The sequence below is a fragment of the Symphalangus syndactylus genome, chromosome 8, assembly GCF_028878055.3.
Source record: "Symphalangus syndactylus isolate Jambi chromosome 8, NHGRI_mSymSyn1-v2.1_pri, whole genome shotgun sequence".
In the NCBI taxonomy this organism is placed as follows: Eukaryota; Metazoa; Chordata; class Mammalia; order Primates; family Hylobatidae; genus Symphalangus; species Symphalangus syndactylus.
Genome location: NC_072430.2, coordinates 53,220,542 through 53,245,816, shown reverse-complemented (window position 1 = coordinate 53,245,816; position 25,275 = coordinate 53,220,542). Strand labels below are relative to the sequence as shown.

Genomic DNA, 25,275 nt, shown 5'->3' with positions numbered 1-25,275 from the left:
GGAAACAGTGGTACGAGGGCTGCAAGAGAAAGCAAAGCCACCACTTGAGAGGGCTGCAGGGGAAGCGGTATTCTCAGGAGAGCCGGGTTTCCACGAGAGCAGGAAGGCAAAGCCTCAACACCAGAGAGGGTATTGGACGTGGAGAGGATTTTGCTGATGGCACACCACGGATTTCATCATCTGTGGAAGCATTTTAGGACTTAAGGAGAGGTGGGAGATGAGAAAAGTTGGGGGGATATGCAGAGTCTTATGGGAATTAGAAAGAAATGAGAGGGACCTGAGAGTCTAGAGTGCATGTGCGTGTGTGTGCATGTGTGCATGTATATATATATGTGTGCTTGCATGTGTGCATGTGAGTGTGTGCATGTGTGCATGCACTGGCTGATATAAGCAAGGATAAAGGGTATAGTGAGATGAGGCCCGGTGAACTTGAGGTTGATGGTGGCAAGGCCGTAAGCATTGGGCACAGGGTGCCATGGGTGTCTGGGCCTATGCTTATCTCTGCCCATCCAGGTGAGGAGGCCTGGGGAGATGGAAGCTCAGTTCTTGAGTGCAGGGCTAACCCTTAACCTCGGTGTTGAGAATGTCTGCTGAAAATCAGGGGGTAGAGGTCTAAAGGAGGCATGGTGTCAGTGTGGGGCCCACTCCTGCTCAGAGGGGCAAGAAGGGCTGTACTCTGAGGGTTCAGGTCTTCCCCTTGACTCCTGCCTAGATTTTTTTTTTTCTTTTCTTTTTTCTTTTTTTATTTTGAGACGAAATCTCACATTGTCACCCAGGCTGGAGTGCAGTGTCACAATCTCGGCTCACTGCAACCTCCGCCTCCTCGGTTCAAATGATTCTCCGGCCTCAGCCTCCCAAGTAGCTGGGACTACAGGCGTCTGCCAACATGCCCGGCTAATTTTCACATTTTTAGTAGAAATGGGGTTTCCCCATGTTGTCCAGGCTGGTCTTGAACTCTTGACCTCAGGTGATCCACCGGCCTCGGCCTCCCAAAGTGCTGAGATTACAGGTGTGAACCACCACATCCGACCCCTGCCTGTTTAATAAGAGTAATAGCCAGCACTTCTTATGTGCCAGAGTCTGTGCTAATCACTGTAAGTGAATCATTAGATTCTTATAATAATCTCTAGAGACAAATGCCTATTACTTTTTTATTAAACAAGGACACTGCTCAAGGTCACACAGCTACTCTGTAACAGAAACAGGATTTGAACACAGTTCTCTCTCACTAATTACAGCCCATTTACAGTTAATTCTGTGGCGATATATTCTCTGTGATAAATGTTAAGACTAAACCTTAATGATTTCATGTGCCATTTAAAACATCTTCTTATGTTCTGGGGTCATCTTTACTGCACGGTTTTGGCTTAAACTTAAAGTCTAGGTTAGGAACTCCTGTTGCTGTTCACAGTTCTTTGTACAGTACTGTCAAGGTGGTATAGGGTCTCAGTTCATTTTTTTTTTTTTTTTTAAATGAAACAGAGTCTTGCTCTGTTGACCAGGCTGCAGTGCAGGGGCATGATCACGATTCACTGCAGCCTTGACTTCCTGGGCTCAAGCCATCTTCCCCCCTCACAGGTTCATGCCACCACGCCTAGCTAATTTTTGTATTTTTTGTAAACATGGGATTTCTCTATGTTGTCCAGGCTGGTCTCAAACTCCTGAGCTCACATGATCTGCTTACCTCGGCCTCCCAAGTGCTGGGATTACAGGTGTGAACCACAGCACCATGGTCCTAATTCTTTAGTCAGTAAAAAATATTAAAAACCATTGTCTCGTCAACAAACCCGTGGTTTTAAAAAAAAATATCGTGTCAACATGCTTTTTCTAAAACACTACTTGGACAAACATCTACAGTTTAGACTAAATTCTGGAAAGTTTGTAAGCTTGTGAAACACAGGCACACACCTAGCGTGACAGACCTTTGAAGCTCTGATATGTGCAGGAGGTTTCTGAGGCTTCTGGTTTTATAACTGCAGTTGTTCTTTCTTTGATAGCTGAACAGGAAGACACCCAGAAGAAAGCCTTCACGTGCTGGATAAACTCACAGTTGGCCAGGGTAAGCAAACAAAGACCAAATTAGGTTATAAATCTATTTATTACTCCCCCTACTCCTTCCGTTTTGACCCCAAGGAGGCCATTAAAAAATGGTACTGGTGATGACAGGGAAAAGGTTGTGGAATGTCTTTTCTTGAAAGAATGTGCTAAAAGTTATCTTGATCTTGTTTTGATGTATTTGTTACTCTTTCTCACACAGAAAAAAAGGTACTTTTGTTAAGGATATGGGACAGTGCTATAAAAATATTTAATTACATCTCTTTCATCAAGTGAAGTAATAGTAATACTGATTTGCATATAATAAATGTTATATATTAGAAACTGTCCTAAACTCTTTAAATGTAATGATTATGACAACTCCTGACAAATAATTTCACGACATCCCTATGAAATAGATAGTAATATACCCTTTTAAAGGTCAAGGAAACTTCAGTACAGAGAAGTTTTGTGACTTGCATGTGGTCACACAGCTTAGAAGTGATAGTGCTGGGATATGAACCCAGACAGTCTGGACTCAGTGGCCTTGATCATAATCACTGTGCCATCCTACCACACTGATGCTGAGTGTCCAGAGTAACCTAGATACACAATGAATGAGCCTCTTCTCACAGACCACGCACACTGTTTTTTCTCTGTCCATTTCGACACGATGCTTGTAATTCTAAGAAAGGGTAAATACATAAGCAGGTTACTCCAGAAATGTAATCTGCTCTCCAGATGGGTCACTAGCGGCTGATTCTAAACGTCTTTAATGCCACTTGTATGCACAGGTTTTAAGCTCTCAGTGAAAGCTCCACGCAGAAAGGGTGTTGTGTTACTAGAAATTAGCCATAAGATAAATTAAATTTGCTAGTTTTCTTATGTTTTGATATGAATCTTTGCATGTTCTCTCTTATTCTCTTAAGAAGAAAGTCATTACTGAATTTTAGTTTTTCACAAAGCACATTTATGAGATTCTTAAAGGTATTCTTTTTGGACCAAAGTTTGAATGATTATTTTTCTTGTGACCTTCTGCAGCACACTTCTCCCTCAGTTATATCCGACCTATTCACAGACATTAAAAAGGGGCATGTCCTCCTGGATCTGCTAGAAGTACTTTCTGGGCAACAGTTGGTAAGATTTTTAAATGACACTGAGAAACTTTCTGTTGCCTTAAAAAATATATATTTCATTTTTTCTGAGTAATATATTTGCTTGAATTTCACAGCCTCGGGATAAAGGATCTAATACATTCCAGTGTAGAATCAATATAGAACATGCCTTGACATTCCTAAGAAACCGATCAGTAAGTATAAATTTTACTTAAAAATTCACAGGAGAGATTAATGCTCTGGAATATTTCCTCCTTTTAACCTGCATTTCTTGTTTTCCAGATTAAGCTAATAAATATTCATGTTACTGATATCATTGATGGAAACCCATCCATTATCCTTGGCCTAATTTGGACAATTATCCTGCACTTTCATGTAAGTAGTTTGATGATATAAAAATTATTTCTACCCTACCACAGTATAAAATAAATGTAATGCAATAAGTGTGAGTTGACTAGATTCAGCCCTGAGCTTCTCCTATAAATAGGACCTCTGGAAATCTTGAAGAGGTAGAAAATAATAGCAGACCCTTTTGCCATTTCTGTTATTGTTTTTTTTTTTTTTTTTTTTTTTTTTTTTTTTGAGACAGAGTCTCGCTCTGTCGGCCAGGCTGGAGTGCAATGGTGCAGTCTTAGCTCACAGTAACCTCCGCTTCCTGAGTTCAAGTGATTCTCCTGTCTCAGCCTCCTGAGTAGCTGGTACTACAGGTGTGTGCCACCGTGCCCAGCTAATTTTCGTATTTTTTTTTTTCTTTTTTTTGAGATGGAGTTTTGTTCTTGTTGCCCAGGCTGGAGTGCAATGGTGCAATCTTGGCTCACTGCAACCTCCACCTCCCGGGTTCAAGTGATTCTTCTGCCTCAGCCTCCCGAGTAGCTGGGATTACAGACATGCACCACCACGCCCAGCTAATTTTGTATTTTTAGTAGAGATGAGGTTTCTCCATGTTGGTCAGGCTGGTCTTGAACTCCTGACCTCAGGTGATCTGTCTACCTCTGCCTCCCAAAGTGCTGAGATTACAGGTGTGAGCCACCATGCCCGGCCTAATTTTTGTATATTTTGTAGATATGGGGTTTCACCATGTTGGCCAGGCTGGTCTCAAATTCCTGACCTCAGGTGATCTGCCTGCCTCGGCCCCCCAAAGTGCTGGGATTACAGGCATGAGCCACCGTGCCTGTCCTGTTGCTATTTTTCAATTGAAAGTTGAATGCTGAATTATCATGATATCCTGCATTATCCATAATATCAGCACCAGTCTGAACAGAACCTGCCAGGGTAAATGTTTGCTTCTTATTGTTTGTTCACTATGGCAGAGGAGAGAGTAGGAAGCTTCTGGAGTAAATGCTTGAAATCTAACCACTAAAGTTTGTAAAGCCTCCCCATTCTGGGGGACTCCTGTCCTATCTGAGGATGAATAATCCCACAACATCCAGTGCTATCCCCAGACTGAGTTGTAGATTGATTTCGTTTCATAGATACTTTTGAACACTTACTATATGCTAGCTCTTATGCGAGGACGTCAAGATTTAGTGATGGTTATAGTTCTGACTTTATAAAACATATGATTGATATGTTTTTTCAGGCCTGGAATTCTGACATAGTGCAGGGTTTCTGCACTACCTAAAAAGTTGCATTTTCTGTATCTCCATAATTATTTTAAAAATAACTTAGGAAAAATACTTATTTTAGAAAAACTAGAAAAATAGCATAACTAACATATAAAATTTAAAACATGCAGAGACAAACTATATATTATTTCTGGATACATGCATTTGTAATTACAATGGAATAATATGCATGAGGATTATGAAAACTAAATTTAAGTTGTGTGTTTTTTTTTCTGGGAAAGGATAAAATGGGATTGGAGAGAGAAAGAGGCTTAAATTGTATCTGTGTTTTATTTATTTTTATTTTTTTATTATTATTTATTATTATTATTATTTTTTTTTTGAGACAGAGTCTTGCTCTGTCGCCCAGGCTAGAGTGCAGTGGCACGATCTCGGCTCACTGCAACCTCCGCCTCCTGGGTTCAAGAGGTTCTCCTGCCTCAGCCTCCTGAGTAGCTGGGATTACAGGTGCGCACCACCACGACTGGCTAATTTTTGTATTTTTAGTAGAGACAGGGTTTCTCCATGTTGCTCAGGCTGATCTTGAACTCCTAACCTTGTGATCCACCTGCCTCAGCCTCCCAAAGTGTTGGGATTACAGGCGTGAGCCAGCACGCCCGGCCTGTGTTTTATTTCTTTAAGAAAATCTAAACCAAATATGGTAAAATGTTAAAATTTGATAGTTCATGGTCATTTATTATTTTTTCCTATAGTTTTCTGGTGTTTGAAATATAATTAAAAATTTTAATATAGATAAATTATCTATAATTTACCACTCACTATAACTGCTATAAATAATTTAGTGTATAGTCTTTATGATATTTACATCAATAATTAACGTATGTTCATATGTATATATTTTAACAAAATGGGGTCATGTTATCCATACTGTTTTCAGCATGCTCTGATGAACAGCTTTCTGAATTTATATATATATATATATATATATATAAATAAATGGAGGCATGATGTTTGTTGTAAAGTACTATATTTCACTAATGGATAGTCAGAAAGCTCATGATCATTTGTAATTATAGGTAATTTCAGATAAGAATGCCCTTAAGATAAAACCTTTGCAATACAATCTTAATTATTTCCACAGGCCAAATTCTTAGAAGTGGCATTGTGCCATAGGGTTTGCAAACTTAAAGCTTTTTTTTTTTTTTTGAGACAGAGTCTTGCTCTGTTGCCCAGGCTGGAGTGCAGTGGAGGGATCTTGGCTCACTGCAACCTCCACCTCCTGGGTGCCATCGATTCTGCCTCAGCCTCCCAAGTAGCTGGGACTACAGGTGTGCACCACCACACCTGCCTAATTTTTGTATTTTTAGAAGAGACGGGGTTTCACCATATTGGCCAGGCTGGTCTTGAACTCCTGACCTCATGATCCGCCCGCCTTGGCCTCCCAAAGTGCTGGGATTACAGGCATGAGCCACCGTGCTGGGCTTAAAGCCTTTTTTTTTTTTTTTTTTTTTTTTGAGACTTCTGTATTGCGGAGGCTGGAGTGCAGTGGCGCGATTTTGGCTCACTGCAATCTCCCCCTCCTGGATTCAAGTGATTCTCATACCTCAGCCCCCTGAGTAGCTGGGATTACAGGTGCCCACCACCATGCCTGGCTAATTTTTGTAGTTTTAGTAGAGATGGAGTTTTACCATGTTGGCCAGGCTGGTCTTGAACTCCTGACCTTAAATGATCCACCCTCCTCGGCCTCCCAAAATACTGGGTTTATAGGCGTGAACCACCACACCTGGCCTTTTTTTTTCTTTTAATTAAAAAATTTTAAGTAAACTTGTTGATGTATATGTAACACACACCCACATAAAAATGAACAGGTCTTAAGTATAGAGTTTGATGAATATTTATAAATGAAACACACCCATATAATCACCCTGCCAGATAAAAATATAGAGCTTTGCCAGCATCCCTAAGTGCCCCAGGTCCTTCTCCCAGCCACTGCCCTCCTTTCCTAAAGGTGAGCACCGCTTTGAGCTCTGTGGATAAGTGTAGTCTTTAACACCATACAAATGGAATTATAAATGTCTTCTCTTATGTACACGATGTACTCTTTTGCGTTTGACTTATTTCATTTTATATCATGTGTGTGAGATTTACCTTATTGTAGCAAGTATCAGTAAGTCTTTCTTGTTCATTGCTCTGCATGAATATACAATTGTATGAATATACCGTAACATATTTACCATTGTATTGTTGGTGCACATTTCTTTTGCTGCCAGTTTTTCTATTTGTTTTTTGTTTTGTTCTGTTTTGTTTTTTGAGACAGTCTCGCTCTGTTGCCCAGGCTGGAGTGCAGTGGGGCACGATCTTGGCTCACTGCAACCTCTGCCTCCTGGGTTCAAGTGATTCTCTGACCTCAGCCTCCTAAGTAGGTGGAATTACAGGTATGTGTCACTACGCCCAGCTAATTCTGTATTTTTACTAGAGATGGGGTTTCACAGTGTTGGCCAGGCTGGTCAATCTGTTGCCAATTTTTAGCTACTATGAATAAAGCTGCTCAGAACGTTCTTGTATATACCTTGTGTAAATCCTCATTTCCATCCTGCATGTACCTAGGAATGGAACTGATGGTGTCAGAACATATGATCTTTAGTTTTAGTATATACTGCCAAACAGTTAATCAAAGTGGTTGTTCCAATTTATACTTACCAGAGTTTCTTGCTTCAATCCCTGTTGCTAACACTTGGCATTTAAAATTTATTATTTAAGCCTTGATGTTATGTGTAATGATTTATAGATGTTTTAAAATATATTCTAGACTGGGTGCAGTGGCTCATGGCTATAATCCCAGCACTTTGATAGGCTGAGGCAAGAGGATTGCTTGAGCCCAGTAATATAATACCAGCCTGGGCAGCATAAGGAGACCCCATCTCTACAAAAATAAAAATAAAAATAATTAGCTGGGAATGGTGGTACCTGCCTGTGGTCCCAGCTTCTGTGGAGACTGAGGTGGGAGAAGCACTTGAGTCTGGGAGGTTGAGACTGCAGTGAGCCATGATTGTGCTACTGCACTCTCGCCTGGGCAACAGAGCAAGACCCTGTCTCCAAAAAACATACACATGCATATATATACTGGAGATACAGATACAGATAAACAGACATATATACTGGAGATCATATATAAATATGGAGATCATATATATACATATTATATATGTATATATGTTCTCCAGTATATACATTATATATATTTATATACTACAAAGAACTTTTGTCCAGTATATATATTATATATATACTGTAATATATAACTTTTGTCCAGTATATATTATATACTGTAATATATATTATAATATATAATACATATAGTATATGTTATAATATATAATATATGTACTATATATAATATATTATAATATATAATATATAAATTATAATATATTATATACTATATATAATATATATAATACATATATATTATAATATGTAGTGTATTATATATACTATAACATATTACAGTATAACATATACTGGACAAAAGTCCTTTGTAGAATATATATATAAATTGCAAATAATTCTGACTCTGTGGCTTGCTTTTTCAATCTTTTAATGAAGAAGCATTCATAATTTTAATATAGTTTGAATTTATCAGCTTCTTTTGTGGCTTATACTTTTATATTCCTTTTTTTTTTTTTTTTTTTTTTGAGACAGAATCCTGCTCTGTTGCCCAGGCTGGAGTGCAGTGGCACAATCGTGACTCACTGCAATGTCTGCCTCCTGGGTTCAAGTGATTCTCCTGCCTCAGCCTCCTGAGTATCTGGGACTACAGGTGTACAACACCATGTCTAGCTAATTTTTGTATTTTTAGTAGAGATGGGGTTTCGCCATGTTGGTCAGGCTGGTCTTGAACTCCTGACCTCAGGTGATTCACCTGCCTAGGCCTCCCAAAGTGCTGGGATTGCAGGTGTGAGCCACCATGCCTGGCCTGTTATATTCTTTAAAGACCTCTTTTTACTATGAAGGTATTCTCTTACACTATTTTCTAGAACAATTTTGTCCAATAGGATTTTCTGCAGTGATGGAACTGTTCCATAGCTACATTGTACAAAACAGTGACCACTAGCTGCTTGTGACTATTGAACACTTGAGATGTGGCTAGTATGGCAGAGGAAATAAATTATTCAATTAATTTGAATTTAAATCTCACATGTGCCTAGTGGCTGTCATACTGGACAGTCCAGTTCTGAAAATGTAGTTGTTTTAAATTTTATATTTAGATTTACAATCTTTCAAGAATGAATTGATTTTGTATGTTATGTTGAAGCAATCGAAATTTACTTTTTTCATATGGCTATCCAGTTGACCCAATAGTATATTGAAAAGCTCACCATGGCCCAGCGCAGTGGCTCATGCCTGCTGTAATCCCAGCACTTTGGGAGGCCGAGGCAGGTGGACCACCTGAGATTGGGAGTTCGAGACCAGCCTGACCAACATGGAGAAAACCTGTCTCCACTAAAAATACAAAAAATTAGCCAGGCATGGTGGTGCATGCCTGTAATTCCAGCTACTCGGGAGGCTGAGGCAGGAGAATCGTTTGAACCCAGGAGGCTGCGGTGAGCCGAGATCATGCCATTGCACTCCAGCCTGGGCAACAAGAGTGAAACTCTGTCTAAAAAAAAAAAAAAAAAAAAGCTCACGATGTTCCTACTGTGCTGTAGTGTCACCTTCACACGTGAAGTCAACATGAAGTCGCCCTATATGTGAAGCTCCATTTTCAAATGACCTATTTTGTTTCATCACTTCTCTTTGCACCAGTACTATACTTTGTAATTTTGGTAACTATATAGTAAGTCTTGATATCCGATAGTGTAAGTTGTCCAACTTGTTCTTTAAGACAGTCTTCATTATTCTTTGCCTTTTCCATTTTTATATAAATTTTATGAATAACTTGTCAGTTTTCACACGTGTGCGTGCGCACACACACACACATGCACACACACACACACGCACACACACACACACACACACTCCTGCTGGAATTTTTACTAGGATTACATGGCATATATGAAACATTTTAGAAAAAAATTGACATTTAAAAAATATTGCATCTTTCAATCTATGAGTATAACATTTTAATTATTCTGTTCAAAATATTTTCTAATTTTTATTACTATTTCTCATTTGACCCATGGGCCATATAAGAATATATTGCTTAGGCCGGGCGCAGTGGCTCACGCCAGTAATCCCAACATTTTGGGAGGCTGAGGCAGGCAGATCACAAGGTGAGGAGTTTGAGACCAACCTGACCGACATGGTGAAACCCTGTCTCTACTAAAAATACAAAAATTAGCCGGGCGTGGTGGCAGACACCTGTAATCCGAGCTACTCAAGGAGGCTGAGGCAGGAGAATCACTTGAACCGGGAGGTGGAGGTTGCAGTGAGCCGGGATTGCGCCACTGCCCTCCAGCCTGGGTGACAGAGCGAGACTCCACCTCAAAAAAAAGAAATTTTATATATATATATATATATATATGTAGCTTAATTTCCGAATATTTGGAGATTTTGTCTGTTATATCTTTGCTGCTGACTAGAATTTCAGTGTGGTCAGAGAGCATACTCTGAATGATTTCAGTCTTTCACAATCGCTGCAGCTTGATTTATGGTGCAGCATGGTCAATGTCAGTAAATGTTCTGTACGCTCGTGAAAGGAATGTTGGTCGTACTTACCAGATCAGTGCTAATCAGATCAAGTTTGTTAATTGTATTGTTGACATCTGTTATTATTGATTGTCTGATTAGTCTGTCATTTGTTGACAGAAATGTATTAAATACTTTTATGTTTTTGGATTTATCTTTTAAAGTTTTGGGTAGATACCATATCGCCCTCCAAAAAAATTGAGCCAATTTTTACATTTACTAGCAATATAAGAATATCTAGTTTCTCATACTTTCACCTTCACTGGATATTGCCTTTACATTTACTCTGCCTGTATAATATAGTAAAAGCTATCCTTTTGCCGTATACATTTACCTAATGCTAAATGACGAGTTAATGGGTGCAGGAAATCAACATGGCACATGGATACATATGTAACAAACCTGCACATTGTGCACATGTACCCTAAAACCTAAAGTATAATAAAAAAAGAAAAAAAAATTATTAATACAATTGTTTTTCATAGATTTAATGGCAATTTTATTTGTTTCCTCTGGACTTGTCTATCTATGTGTTTGACTATCTTTTTTTCTATGTGTACATTTGTTCTTAATGGATGCATTTCACTTGATCCAGTCTCTATAAAGATACTCTAGACTAGGAGCTCAGTTTGGTTCAGTTTGATTCGTTTGACAGGGGTTAAACTACAGTGAAGTGCTCCATAAGCACTTCAGGTGGATGAATTGATGAGGGACATCCCTCAATGTGGGACAGCATGCCTGGGTGAGGGTAAGGAATGACCCACGTCATTCCTTAGGAAGCAAAAGTGCGGCCCCCATGGCAGATGCTGTTACTCAAGGATTTGCCCAGTATTCATTTCACCAGGAGTAAACTGTGACTGTCATAGGATGCTTTTTAGGTCTTATTTTGACTGGAAATTTCAGCCCAGTGCTGGTAACTTAGGCTTTTATAAACATTAATTCTATTTTGCCTTCCTTAGATTGAGAAGCTTGCCCAGACTCTTTCTTGCAATTACAATCAGCCTTCCCTGGATGATGTGAGTGTGGTTGATTCATCTCCTGCCTCAAGTCCTCCAGCTAAGAAATGCTCTAAAGTGCAAGCAAGATGGCAGATGTCTGCAAAAAAGGCCCTTCTTTTGTGGGCTCAGGAACAATGCGCCACGTAAGTAGTTTGCTGTGACCCTAAGAGACACACAGGGCAGCTGTATCAACCAACACCACCTCACCACCCAAACACCTCCCTCACTTAAAATGAAAATTCTCGCTATCCCCCTTCCTCTCAGTGCTTCTTCCACACGTGGAAGCCTGAGAGCTCAGCCACATTTGGTTTCAAAGGCTGGAAGGTGGTATCACCTGGGTAAACTAACTCATCCCCACCTGCTGTGTTTAGGTGGCATATTATTACATGGAAATAAAGTGGTATTTAAATGCCAGGCACGATGGCTCACCCCTGTAATCCCAGCACTTTGGGAGGCTGAGGCGGGCAGATCAGTTGAGGTCAGGAGTTCGAGACCAGCCTGGCTAACATGGTGAAACCCCGTCTCTACGAAAAATACAAAAAATTAGCCTGGTGTGGTGGCACATGCCTGTAATCCCAGCTCCTTGGGAGGCTGAGGCAGGAGAATCGCTTGAACCTGGGAGGCGGAGGTTGCGGTGAGCCGAGATCATGCCATTTCACTCCGGCCTGGGCAACAAGAGCGAAACTCTGTCACACACACACACAAACACACACACACACACACACACACACCCCAAAACTTATCTCTTGAAGATGTATATGAGTATATTAAGAGACCTCAGAGTTTAGAAACAGCTCCATTAGGAAGCACAGAGACCAGACAGTATGCATTTTGAGACAGGGTCTCATTTTGTCACCCAGGCTGGAATGCAGTGCTGCGATTATGGCTCACTACAGCCTTGACCTCCCAGGCTCAATTGATCCTTCCACCTTAGCCTCCTGAGTAGCAGGGACTACAGGTACACACCACCATGTCTGGCTAATTTTTGTATTTTTTGTAAAGATGGGGTTTTGCCATGTTGCCCAGGCTGGTCTCAAGCTCCTGAGCTCAAGCAATTCACCTGCCTCTGTCTCCGAAAGTGCTGTGATTACAGGTGTGAGCTACCACACCAAGATGGAGTATGCATTTCTAAAAATTGGGGATAATGAAGGAAAGTTAGCGCTCATATCTTTTTTTTTTTTAAACAAAGAAAAATGTTTTCTGCTCTTGGGAGACAATTCACTTTTCCATTTTAACCAATTTCTGAGATGGAGCTTAGGAAAAATAAGGACTGTAGATTCAGGAGATCTCTCTACTAGAAGAGCTGTAGAGTTCAAAAGGCATTTCTTGTCACATCATAGCATTGTTAGGTAAATAGGGTCATAAATATGTTGCTAAGCCCTTTCAAATGCAGGACTTCAGAGTAAGTCCTTCCTGCTGAAAGGCCAAGATAGAGCTGAATTTCTGCCTTCAGCCTTACTTTTCTTTTTTTTTTTTTTTTGAGAGGGAGTTTCGCTCTTGTCGCCCAGGCTGGAGTGCAGTGGCACGATCTCAGCTCACTGCAACCTCTACCTCCTGGATTCAAGCAATTCTCCTGCCTCAGCCTCCCATATAGCTGGCATTATAGGTGTGCACCACCATGCCCAGCTAATTTGTATTTTTAGTGGAGACGAGATTTCATCAGGTTGGCCCAGGCTGGTCTCAAACTCCTGACCTCAGGTGATCTGCCCACCTCGGCCTTCCAAAGTGCTGTGATTACAGGGGTGAGCCACTGCTCCCGGCCCAGCCTTGCTTTTCTTTAGTTGTCATTCATTCTTTATATTTTATGAGAGCCATAAACATACATAACCTTATATAGAGGTTTAAAGTACATTAAATGAACTGTTTCTTGAATCTCCTAGAGATAATTGCACTCCAGTTTTCTAAATTTTAAAAATTCCAAACAGTATTTGTGAAAAGCATTATTGTGTCATACTCAGATTTATTTCATTTATGCATCAATAACCTTAAAGTCCTTTCAAAGCCCCATATATTTTACCACAGTTTATCTGTTCTTCACGTCTCCCCATCTTTCTTAGTTTTCAACTATAGAGCTTATGCTAAGCTTATTAAAATGTAGCACCTCTTCTTAAGTAATTCATCATGGGTTTATCCTAGTTTTGGCTATCATTGGTGGTATTATTAGATAAATTTTACTTCAATATCCTGTGTTTTATTATTTCAATATTTGTATTTTATTTCAATAAGACTGTTTTGTAAGTAATATGTTGTATCATCAGGCCCCATTCTCCACATCTAAATGAGTATAGGTTCTGCCAACCAGGAGCCTAATTCCACCCTCTCTAACATCTGGCAGCAGCGTCTTTGTGATATTGGCTTTGGCTCATCAGTGCAGAGCTGACCACAGTATTGAGTACAGTGCCAGCCAGTCAGTGCAGTGCTGGTTCAACACTCAAGGTGCTGAGGTCTGGCCCTGCCCTCAGCTGTAGCCGCCATCCTTTAGTTATCACTAGGTTGGTGCAAAAGTGATTGCGGTTTTTGCCATTACTTTTAATTACTTAAAAGTAATTACATTACTTTTGCCATTGCATTACAATTTGCCATTACTTTTAATGGTAAAAACCACAATTACTTTTGCACCCACCTAATACTTAGCTAGTCTTGCACACTCTAAAGTCAGAGTACCTGGATTTGAAGTGCTGGTGCCCTGTACTTTCTAACTGGTGACTTTGAACACCTAATCTCTTTGTGTTCCAGTTTCTTCAATCATAAAATGTGAACGACAGTAATATGTCATAGGTTGTTATATGCATAAGAGTTAATTTTTTAAAAGCATTTAGAACAGTTTCTGGATGAAGTAGATACCACAAACCTATTTGTTAGACAACACAAAAATCACTGACTGCTATGTAGTTTATTACAATCATAGTTTTAGGCTTTTTTCCCCTAAGTAAACAGGAAAACCCAGGTCATCTGGAGCAGACTATTTCCTGAGTAGCTTTTATCATTTGATTCAGACCTTAAAATAGTCTATTGAATTTCTTCATGCTTTTTATGGGATATGAAAGGACACTATAATTGTTCTAGAATATATCCCAAATGTTGCACGCAACTATACCCTTTTGCAAGACTTTCACTGATCCCTTATGAAGCATGGAATAGTGATGGAGTGATTTTTTAAAAAATATGTGTCTTAAGCCCTGATTATATGCCAGGCATTGTGTGGGGAATGAGTTTACAGTGGTGAACAAGAAAGGCAAAGCCCTTGCTCTCAAAGGCTTGCATCCTGATAGGGGAAGCAGGAATTATCATGAAGAAATATGATAATTACAGTTGGCAAGCAGATTAGGAAGGACTTTTGATATGGTCAAGAAGGTTGAGGGCAGGGAGAGTGTCTCCTTTAGTGCAGGTGGTAAGGCAGGGCTTTGCTGCGGAGAGACTTTGAGCTGACTCAAGTGGGAGGCTCTATGAAGATCTATGAGAAGGAGCATCCAAGGACAGTGACTAGGAGGGTGGCTTTGAGAAACAGGAACAAGGCTAGTGTGACTGCAACTCTGTAAGTGAGGGGAGATACAAAGATGAGAGAAGCAGGCAGGGTCTGTGGACCCTGGTGAGAGGGTGGACCAGGGTGAGAGATGTTATTCTAAATACAATGGCTAGCTAATGATGTTGATTGATTGATAGATAGATTGATTGATTGATTGATTTTATCGTGACAAAATATACATAACCTAAAATCCGCCAGTTTGACCATTTTTAAGTGTACGGTTCAGTGGCACTAACTGCATTCATATTGTTGTCTAACCATCACCACTCTCTGTCACCAGAACTTTTTTCCTTTTGTGGAACTGTACCTGTTAAACTAGAACTCCCCATCGTCCCTGGCCTCTGGCAACTACCATTCTACTTCTCTATGAATTTGACTACTCTACATACCTCGTATGAGTGGAATCATATGGTATTCGTCCTTTTGTGACTGGCTTATTTCACTTAGCATGGTTTTTAAGGTCCCTTCATGTTGCAGCATGTGTCAGAATTTCCCTCCTTTTTTTTTTTGAGACAGTCTCATTCTGTCACCCAGGCTGGAGTGCAGTGGTGTGATTGTAGCTCACTGCACCTTCAATATCCCAGTGTCAAGTGATCCTCCCACTTCAGCCTCCCAAAGTGCTGGGATTGCAGGCATGAGCCAACGTCCCCAGCCAGATTTTCCCTTCTTTTTAAGGATGAATAATATTCATTGTATGTGTATACCACATTTTGTTTATCCATCCATCTGTCATGATGGGTTTTAAGCAGAGGAGTGACAAGGTCTATCTATCTAGTGAGCTACTGGCCATTAATTGCACACAATGTATCATTTAATTTGTCCCACTGAAAAAGAAAATGATTTCCTCTAGTTAGGGACCTTCCCTGTATGTAGAAGTTTAAAGGCAGGCTTAAGCCAACAGATTTGGTAATGAAGGGCATCAATCTTGAGAGAATATCATTATCTCCTGGAGGGCTTTTAAAGGCACAGATTTCAGGCCCACCTCCAGAGTTTGATTCAGTAGGTATGGGATTCGGCCTGAGAATTTGCATTTCTGACACCTGCACCCCATGTGATACTGATGCTGCTGGCTCAGGAACCAAATTTTGAGAATCAGTGTTCTGTGGTATTTTGAGTTTCATCAAACTTGGCATTTTCCTTTAACTTGGTCACAAGATTAAAAATTTTATCTAGCATGATGAATCTAATTTACTTGATTTACCAAATTTTAATTACTATTGAATATAGTGGAAGGGTGTGTTACATTCTTTTTAATGGTATTTATCATGTTTTTGTCCTTTTATGATAGCTATGACTCTGTCAATGTGACAGATTTTAAGTCAAGTTGGAGAAATGGGATGGCTTTTTTGGCCATCATTCATGCCTTGCGACCAGACTTAATTGACATGAAGAGTGTGAAGCATAGATCCAACAAAGACAATCTGAGAGAGGCCTTCAGAATTGCAGAACGAGAATTAAAAATCCCCAGATTGCTGGAACCAGAAGGTAAAGAAGTTTCTTTGTTTTTAAAACAATCTTTAAGGCTTAGCATGAAGTTGATTTCAAAATAGTATCTATACATGAATAAACATAATGGCATTCTATTTTAGTCCTGGAGGGTTTAACTTAAACTCTTTATCGAATTTGATGCAGTCAAACAATTCCTACCAATTTGTTAACTTCAGTAATTATAGGGGAAGCCACAGCTGAAAGCAAACAATGCTGTTATTGGGAATAATTTGAGCCTCTGTCTTGATTTTCTTCCATTATGTTCTGTGTTTTTTTCTTCTTGATTCTATTATTCTATTCTAAATCTCTTTTGTAAGATGTTTCTCTGAGTCTTCAATTAAAGTTGTCTATATGTCTCTCTTCCCTCCCTCCCTCTGAGTTAAAGCTGAACCTCTGTGAGAATAGAAACTGCTGCCTTCCTGTCTGTCCCTATATGGTTGGTCATTGATTCTGCTCAGTCGTATTGGATTGTTAACAACAACATCCTAAGTACTGGTTAGTTTTAGAGATCATCATCAAATTATAATTTAACTTTATAAAATTAAGATTTAAAAATTTTACTTCTTTCTCAAAAGCACTTTACTTTGAATTGTAATGTTTCATAATGTAACCAAACTATTAAAAAACATTAAGGTCATAATAGAGGTATATAGGATTAGTGAAAATTATGATGAATGAATAGGTCAAGCACGTATGAATTCTAGTCTCAGCTCTATTACTAGGGTGTGTATACAAATGTTTAGTGACTGGCTCTCCCAAACAATGGGAAATGTACACACATTTACACTATTATAGGTTTTACTGATATTAAGGAATATGTATTATTTTATAAATAATTATAACGTTTATGATATGCTTTCTTATAGATTTCATATAGCTCCAAAATGCTTCTGTTCATTTTTGCCGAACTCTATATCCATCTGTAACTAACTTAGGGTTGTATTTGCTGAAGAAGTATAGTTCTGACATGAATGTTAGTTTAGAATTTCCTTTATGTTAATAAGTAAGTGGAATAAGAGGTATATGAGAACACTTCATTTGTTCTTCAATGACATGAATGACTTCTTTGCTGAACTGAATACTAGAGGAATATTTTCTCGACTTTTTATGCTATTCGCAATGCAACTAACAGCTTTAGACAGAACATTTTTTTAAGATTTACCTGCATTATTAACAATTTCTTCATCTCGTTTTTAGCAGTTAACAGAACAACAGTCAAGCCCTCATTTGCAGACTTCTGTGTGATAAATGCTACTGCAATGACTGATTTCAAGTTACCAGTGTGCAGTCACTGAACACAGAGTTAGAAAAAGATGTGCAGTACCCACACCATTATATGTTGTTTCCATCATACGGATACAATAGACAGCCTCAGGAGTATGTAGTTAATAGTAAAATGTAATACAATAATTGGGAAGTGATAAGTTTTGAGTATTTATTAGCTATGCTCTTAATATAATTTGTGCATTTATATGATTTGATTTTTATTGATGATTTTTTCACAACCAGCTTACAAAAGAACATTTAGCAGTTAATTCTTTTAAGCCGATGTGAGTCAGCTAGTTCCAGCACACTCACTGACCAGGTGACTGTGGATTTGTCACTTAATCTTTTTGGTTTTAAGCAGCTTTATTAAGAGATAATTCACATATCATATAATGTATCATTTAAGTATACAAATTAGTGGTTTCTAGTATACAGCCTGCCCTTCTTGTCTGTGGGTTCCATATCCATGGAATCAGCCAACATTGGATTGAAAATATTTGGAACAAAAAAAGCATTTGTCCTGAGCATGTACAGACTTTTTTCTTGTCATTATTCCCTAAACAATACACGTACGCAATTGTATAACAACTATTTACATAGCATTTACATTGTATTGGATATTAAAAGCAATCTCAAGATGAGTCCTGGAACCAATTCGCATGGATACCAAGGAGAACTGTATTCACAATATTGTTCAGTCATCACCACAGTTCATTTTAGAACATTTTTGTCATCTGCAAAGGAACTCCTGTGACCATTAGCAGTTACTCTCCATTTGCCCCTAACCCCCCCATGCCCGAGTACTTTCTAATTACATTTCTAATTACATTTCACATAAATGGAATTATACAATATATGGTCTTTGTGACTGGCTTCTTTAACTTAGCAAAATGTCTGCAAGGTCATCCACGTTGTGGCATGTATCAATACTTCATTCCTTTTTTTTTTTGGAGTCAGAGTCTCGCTCTGTTGCCCAGCAATCTTGGCTCACTGCAACCTCTGCCTCCTGGGTTAAAGTGATTCTTGTGCCTCAGCATCCCGAGTAGCTGGGACTACAGGTTTCCGCCACCATGCCCGGCTAATTTTTTTTTGTATTTTTTTTGAGGCAGGGTCTCGCTCAGTCTCCCAAGCTGGAGTGCAGTGGCGTGATCTTGGCTCACTGCAGCCTCCATCTCCTTGGTTCAAGTGATTCTCCTGCCTCAGCCTTCTGAGTAGCTGGGTCTACTGGTGTGTGCCACTGTGCCTGGCTAATTTTTGTATTTTTAGTAGAGATGGGGTTTCACTATGTTGTCCAGGCTGGTCTTGAACTCCTGGCCTCAAGCGTTGGCCCACCTCAGCCTCCCAAAGTGCTGGGATTACAGACGTGAGCCACAACTCCTGGCCCCTTTTTGTATTTTTAAATAAACTTCAGCGGGGCACTGTAGCTCATGCCTGTTATCCTAGCACTTTGGGAGTCCCAGGTGGGCGGATGACGAGGTAAGGAGTTCAAGACCTAGCCTGGCCAACATGGTGAAACCCCGTCTCTACTAAAAATACAAAATTAGCCGGGCATGGTGGTGCATGTCTGTAATCCCAGTTACTGCCTCACCCAGCCAAGCTAGTGCTGATCAAGGTTCTCATGGTGAAGTTACTTTTTTCCCCCTTCTTTCCATACTGTGCTCTTTGGAGGGAGATCACTGCCTAGCTCACACTTGGGAGAGTTATGCTTACTCTCCTTGATGGCAGATTATCTGTGTAAAGTATTTGAAGTTCTGCACAGGCTGAGGAAGAATCGCTTGAACCTGGGAGGCGGAGGTTGCAGTGAGCTGAGATCGTGCCACTGCACTGTAGCCTGGGCGACAGAGCCAGACTCCATCTTGAAAAAAAGAAAAAAACAAAAAAAACCTTTCAGTTTTAGAACAATTTTAGATTTATGGAAAAATTGAGAAGATAGTACAGTAAATTCCCATAAACCCTGCACCCAGTTTCCCCATTAACGTCTTACATTAGTATAGTACATTTGTTATAATTAATGAACCAATATGGATATGTTATTTTAAATTAAGGCCATACTTTATTCATATTTTCTTAGTGTTTACCTAATGACTTTTTTCTCTTTCAAGATCCCAGCCAGGATACCACATTACATTTAGCTGTCATATCTCTTGTGACTCCTCTTGACTGTGACAGTTTCCCAGACTTTTAAATAAATGACCTTGACAGTTTTGGAGATTACTCATTAGGTATTTTGTAGGATGCCCCTTTATTGGAATTTGCCTTATGATTTTTTCTCATGATTATACTGGGTTTTTGTGTTCTTGCGAGGAAGAACTCAGCAGTAGAATGTCATTCTCATCACATCCTTTCAAGAGTATACACTGTCAACATGATTTATTACTGTCAGTGCTTACCTTGATCACCTGGCTGCGCTAGTGCTGAACAGGGTTCTCATGGTGAAGTTACTCTTTCCTCCCGCTTCTTTCCATACTGTGCTCTTTGGAGGGAGATCACTGCATAGCCCACACTTGGGAGAGTTAACGCTCACTCTCCTTGATGGCAGATTGTCTATGTAAAGTATTTGAAGTTCTTCTGCACAGAGATTTGTCTATTCTCCCCCATTTACTTATTTATTCAGTCGTTTATTTATATCAGTATGGGCTTATTGATATTTTCTACTTAGTTGTAATGCAATACTACTTTGTTTATTTTAATGGTCAATTTTTTAAAAAATCCTCTTTATGCTCAAAGTTTTGGCCACTAGGAGCTCTTTCAGTTGGCTCCTGTGCTCCTTTGATTTATCCCCATCAGTATGGGGTTTGCTTGTTTGTTTTTGAGCATTTTCTTACTTTCTGGCCTGACAAGACACTGCAGGCTCATCTTGTATATTTCCTGCCCCCGTCTTAGGATGAGTCATTTCTCCAAGGAGCCCTGGCTCTTTTTATTGGAGAATGGTATTAGAAACCAAGATCTGGGTGGTAGCTGTGCTCTTTGCTACTGGTGTTTAGCCTCTTTGGACTTCAGGTTTGGGTAAGAGTTGAATTAGGTAATATTTATAAGCTCACAGCCTAATGTGAACTTAGAACTTAATATGTGAGCTTACAGCCATATTCTTTTATTTTTCTTTTCTTTTCTTTTCTTTTTTTTTTTTTTTTTTTGAGATGGAATCTCTTGCTCTGTCTCCCAGGCTGGAGAGCAGTGGCTCAGTCTCAGCTCACTGCAACCTTCGCCTCCTGGGTTCAAGCAATTGTCCTGCCTCAGCTTCCTGAATAGCTAGGATTACAGGCATGTGCCACCACGCATGGCTAATTTTTGTATTTTTAGTAGAGAGGGGGTTTCGCCATGTTGGCCAGGATGGTCTAGAACTCCTGACCTCAGGTGATTCGCCGCCTCAACCTCACAAAGCGCTAGGATTACAGGCTTAAGCCACCGCACCCGGCCTGCCTACAGCCGTATTTCTACAGTTTGGACATTGGTCTGACTTCATGTTGGTTGTTACTAATTCTTGTTAACTTTTTACCCCTATCTCTTTTTACTCCCTTCCTTTTTTACCTTCTTTTCTCCCTTTCTTTGTCTTTTGTCTTTTCTTTTGGCTTTTCGTTGTCTTTTGTTTTTCCTTTATTTTTCCTCATACTTTTGTTCTCATTTCCTGTTTCTGATGACTGTTTTAAATACTTTTCTTATATTGTGATTCTCCAAATCTTTATTACTAGTATAAAATATTTTCTCCGTTTTTGTATGTACAAATAACCAGTCAACTAATGAAATGGACACTATAGTAAAAACAAATTTCCTCTGCATAATTAATTGCCCATAATTCATTATAAATGGCTTCAATAATAGCTCAAAAATGTGAAATGCATCATGATTATTTATGCAAACCAAATACCATAGTCATATTTGAATAAGGGAACTATTTTGACATAATATTGTTAACACATTTAATTTTCACACGTGGCTTCGTATATAATGAGAAGTTTTTATAAAGCGATATCTAAATAAGCCAGTATCATTATTTTATGTATCTCTTGGTGTTTATATCTTTTTCAGTTAAAGATAGAATAACTTAATTCTTAGAAATTCTTCCTATATTGAAACCCTACCCTCAGCTTTTTATTGCTAGCTTTTATATGCTTACTGCCTTGAATTATATTGTTTGCAAATGGATTAGATTTATTTTCTACTTCAGGTGACCTAGAGCACTCATTGAACCTAGTAAATATGTTCACTAAAGCACGCGTGGTGTGTTGTATTTGTTTGTTATTTGTTTTTCTCCTAACCTTAAACTCCTTGAGGGAAAGATAATGTTTTAAGGCATCTAGCATCTACTAGTTGAATGAATGAATAGAGGGTTGAAATGGAAGATCTCCAAAGGCATGGACCATACCTTATGTATCCTTGTAGCCCCTGCCTGTGACCCACATTTATTGGCTCTCTGTAAATATTTGTTGCTTTAAGTTTAACTTAATAAATAAACAGTGAAGTTTTTTTTTTTTCCAATAATCTTCGTTGCTTGTTTAGGTCAAGAAACACCTCCAAATTAGGTGTTCATTTTGTCTGTGACATATTGCATCCCCCTTTTGTGATTTTATGATCTCCTTCACTTATTAGATGCCTGGAGAAGTTCTGCACTTTACAGAATTTATATGCCTGGCACAGTGTCTTGTGCCAGCTACTTGTGAGGCTGAGGTCGGAGGACTGCTTGAGGCCAGGAGTTTGAGACCAGACTGGACAACACAGAGAGACCCTGTCTAAAAAAAAAATAAAAAATAAGATAAATAAGGATTTGTGGTCTTTAAAATTTTGTTTAATTCAGCATTTTACAAACTTATTTCACCATGGACTCTTAATGCAACACAAAGCCTGGCCTGTAGAAGGCTCTCAGTAGATTTACTTGTTCCATGAATGAATGAACAAACTCTGTGGATGTCTTAGATAAGCCTTCTATACAATATATGCTTTTGGAGATGCTTTACTGTACACATGCCAAGACCAACGTGTCAGGAATGCATTCTAATTGCTGTATGTTCCTGCATTCCTGGAGGAATTTCTGCACCATGTGTCTAGAAAGAGGAATGCTTTATTTTCTCCTCTTCATCCTCTCTGACTACTTATGCCCTCAGACATACCCCATAGTGACACTTTATTATTAGAAAACGGAGACTGTGCACATACTAGTGCCAGGATTTAACCCAGATCTCTCTGAGTATAGATCTAAACTCTTAGCCACTGCACAGTCTTGCAGCAAGGCTGAGTAAACAGAGATTGGATGGCTGGGTGCCTACTTTGGTCCATTTCCAGAGCCTGTGAACCAAATGGCAGAGGCTATGGCATAGCCCATTCTTGAGTATTCATTATAGCAAATGTGTAACAGCTAATTGATAGTGTGGTGTATCTTGCAGATGTGGATGTTGTTGATCCTGATGAAAAGTCCATCATGACCTATGTGGCACAGTTTCTGCAGTATTCCAAAGATGCCCCTGGGACTGGAGAGGAGGCTCGGGTATGTTTTCTTATGCATAAATCAAGCTCATTTTAGTTGTATCCTGCTAATGGTTTAATTTTTAAAATCAAGATGTAATTTGCATATAGAACTTAAATGTACGGTTTAATGAGCATACACCCCTGTAAATCATACTTCAATCATGATGTAAAACATTTCTAGTACCCAGAGTATTCCACTGGGCACCTTTTCTATCTCTGCTCTCCACCCCAGGCAACCAGCATTCTAATTTCTTTTACTGTAGATTAGTGTTGAATATTCTTTTTTTTTTTTTTTTTTAGGTTCGAAGGGATAATTCATTAAACTTTACTGAATTATCTGAAACAACTTTTAGATGGGCACTGTATAAGACAAATGAAGTTAAGCTTTTAAAAATCTAAAGATATCAAATTTTTATTATAATATTCTATTTTTTATTTTTATTTTTTATTTATTTATTTATTTTTAGATGGAGTCTTGCTCTGTCGCCCAGGCTGGGGTGCAGTGGCACGATCTTGACTTACAGCAACCTCTTTCTCCCCGTTTAAGTGATTCTCATGCCTCAGCCTCCCAAGTAGCTGGAATTACAGGCACGTGCCACCATACCCAGCTGATTTTTGTATATTTGGTAGAGACCAGGTTTCACCATGTTGGCCAGGCTGGTCTCAAACTCCTGACTTCAAGTGATCCACCCACCTCAGCCTCCCAAAGTGCTGGGATTACAGGAGTGAGCCACTGCACCCATCCTATCAAATTTTTGTGTATTATAATATTTATTTCCTTTATTGAGATATAATTTATATACCATAAAATTCATCTATTTAATATGTTCATTTCAATGGTTGTTAGTGTATTTACATGATCGGGCAACCCTCACCATCATCTAATTTTAGCACCTTTCCAGTTTGCCTATTCTTTAGCTTCATATAAATGAAATTGTGTGATTCATATAAATGAAAGTGTTGTGTTATATTGTTAATCCATATTTGTTGATATACTCTTGAATTACTATTTTCTCTGCCTCTAAGGCTCAAATGATTCTCGTGCCTCAGCCTCCCGATAGCTGGGATTACAGGCATGGACCATCCTGCCTGGCTGATTTTTGTATTTTTAGTAGAGGCAGGATTTCACCATGTTGGTCAGGCTGGTCTTGAACTCCTGGCCTCAAGTGATCTGCCTGCCTTGGCCTCCCAAAGTGCTGGATTATAGGCGTGAGCCACTGCGCCCAGCCTTGAATTACTATTAGATTGCCATTCGATAATTCAGTTTTTCTCCTTTACTTTCAGTGAGTTACACAAAATATTGTGGGTGGAAACTTCATAAAAATTGCTGAGCTGAAAAGAAACTCTTATTCTGCTTCTAAGATGATAAATGAGTGCTGTGAATTTAGTAAAATGTTTGATAATATTACTTAAAAATGTCTTTTAAACCACATGTTTGCATGCATTTTCAGACATATTTACTTGCATTTTATTTGACAAATTGGACCTGTGTTTTTCCAGCTGTTAAGTTTGAGGCAATAAGCCAGATTGTTGCTGACTCTGGAAGAGAGTCTCAAGCTGAGATGCAGGCTTATAATTCAGTTCACTTATTTCTGGCCTGCTGAGGAGCTATTCTTTTCTAATTAATTTTCATATTAAAAAAATAAAATGAAAGATTCAACTGTCCATGAAATTGAGTACAAAAATGTTAGAAAACTTTTACTTAATGGGAAAAAACAAAGTAAATGAAGGTTAAAGAAGAGTGGAAATAAGGTATAACTTCTTTGTCCTCTAGCAGTGAAATTGGCTACCAAATGTAAGCAAGTTTACCACCTAAGCAAGAATCTACGGAAAAAGTAATTGTTGTTCACATCTTAATGATAGCATAGCTAAAACCTTTGGTAGTGTTATTTTTAGGCTCTCGAAAGTGTTTGAGTTATTTTTGATGTCAGTGTTTTTGCAGGGTGTGAACATCTCTTGAGTTACCCCATATTTCGAATTATTGGAAGGCAGTCTTCTGAAATGCCTGCTATAAAGAAGTGATTTAGAATAATGTTCTCCAAGCCAAAATGGGGGAGGGGATGCGTTGCTTGCCCATTTCTTTAGCACATTGTCATGTTCAGATGCTAGTTTCAATCTGGTTTAAAATTTAAGGT

The 25,275-nt window shown here is 39.0% G+C and overlaps 1 protein-coding gene across 4 annotated transcripts in view; it reads left to right on the top strand.

The window, feature by feature from the left end:
• SYNE2 (spectrin repeat containing nuclear envelope protein 2) overlaps positions 1 to 25,275 on the top strand; it is a 379,741-nt gene that overhangs the window by 88,559 nt on the left and 265,907 nt on the right. For all 4 annotated transcript variants that reach the window (XM_055289134.2, XM_055289133.2, XM_055289132.2 and 1 more), the window contains exons 3-9: positions 1,998 to 2,059; positions 3,076 to 3,171; positions 3,266 to 3,343; positions 3,432 to 3,524; positions 11,362 to 11,543; positions 16,215 to 16,411; positions 23,059 to 23,159. In XM_055289134.2, coding sequence (XP_055145109.1) covers positions 1,998 to 2,059; positions 3,076 to 3,171; positions 3,266 to 3,343; positions 3,432 to 3,524; positions 11,362 to 11,543; positions 16,215 to 16,411; positions 23,059 to 23,159 — 809 coding nt within the window. The remainder of the gene's footprint in view (positions 1 to 1,997; positions 2,060 to 3,075; positions 3,172 to 3,265; positions 3,344 to 3,431; positions 3,525 to 11,361; positions 11,544 to 16,214; positions 16,412 to 23,058; positions 23,160 to 25,275) is intronic.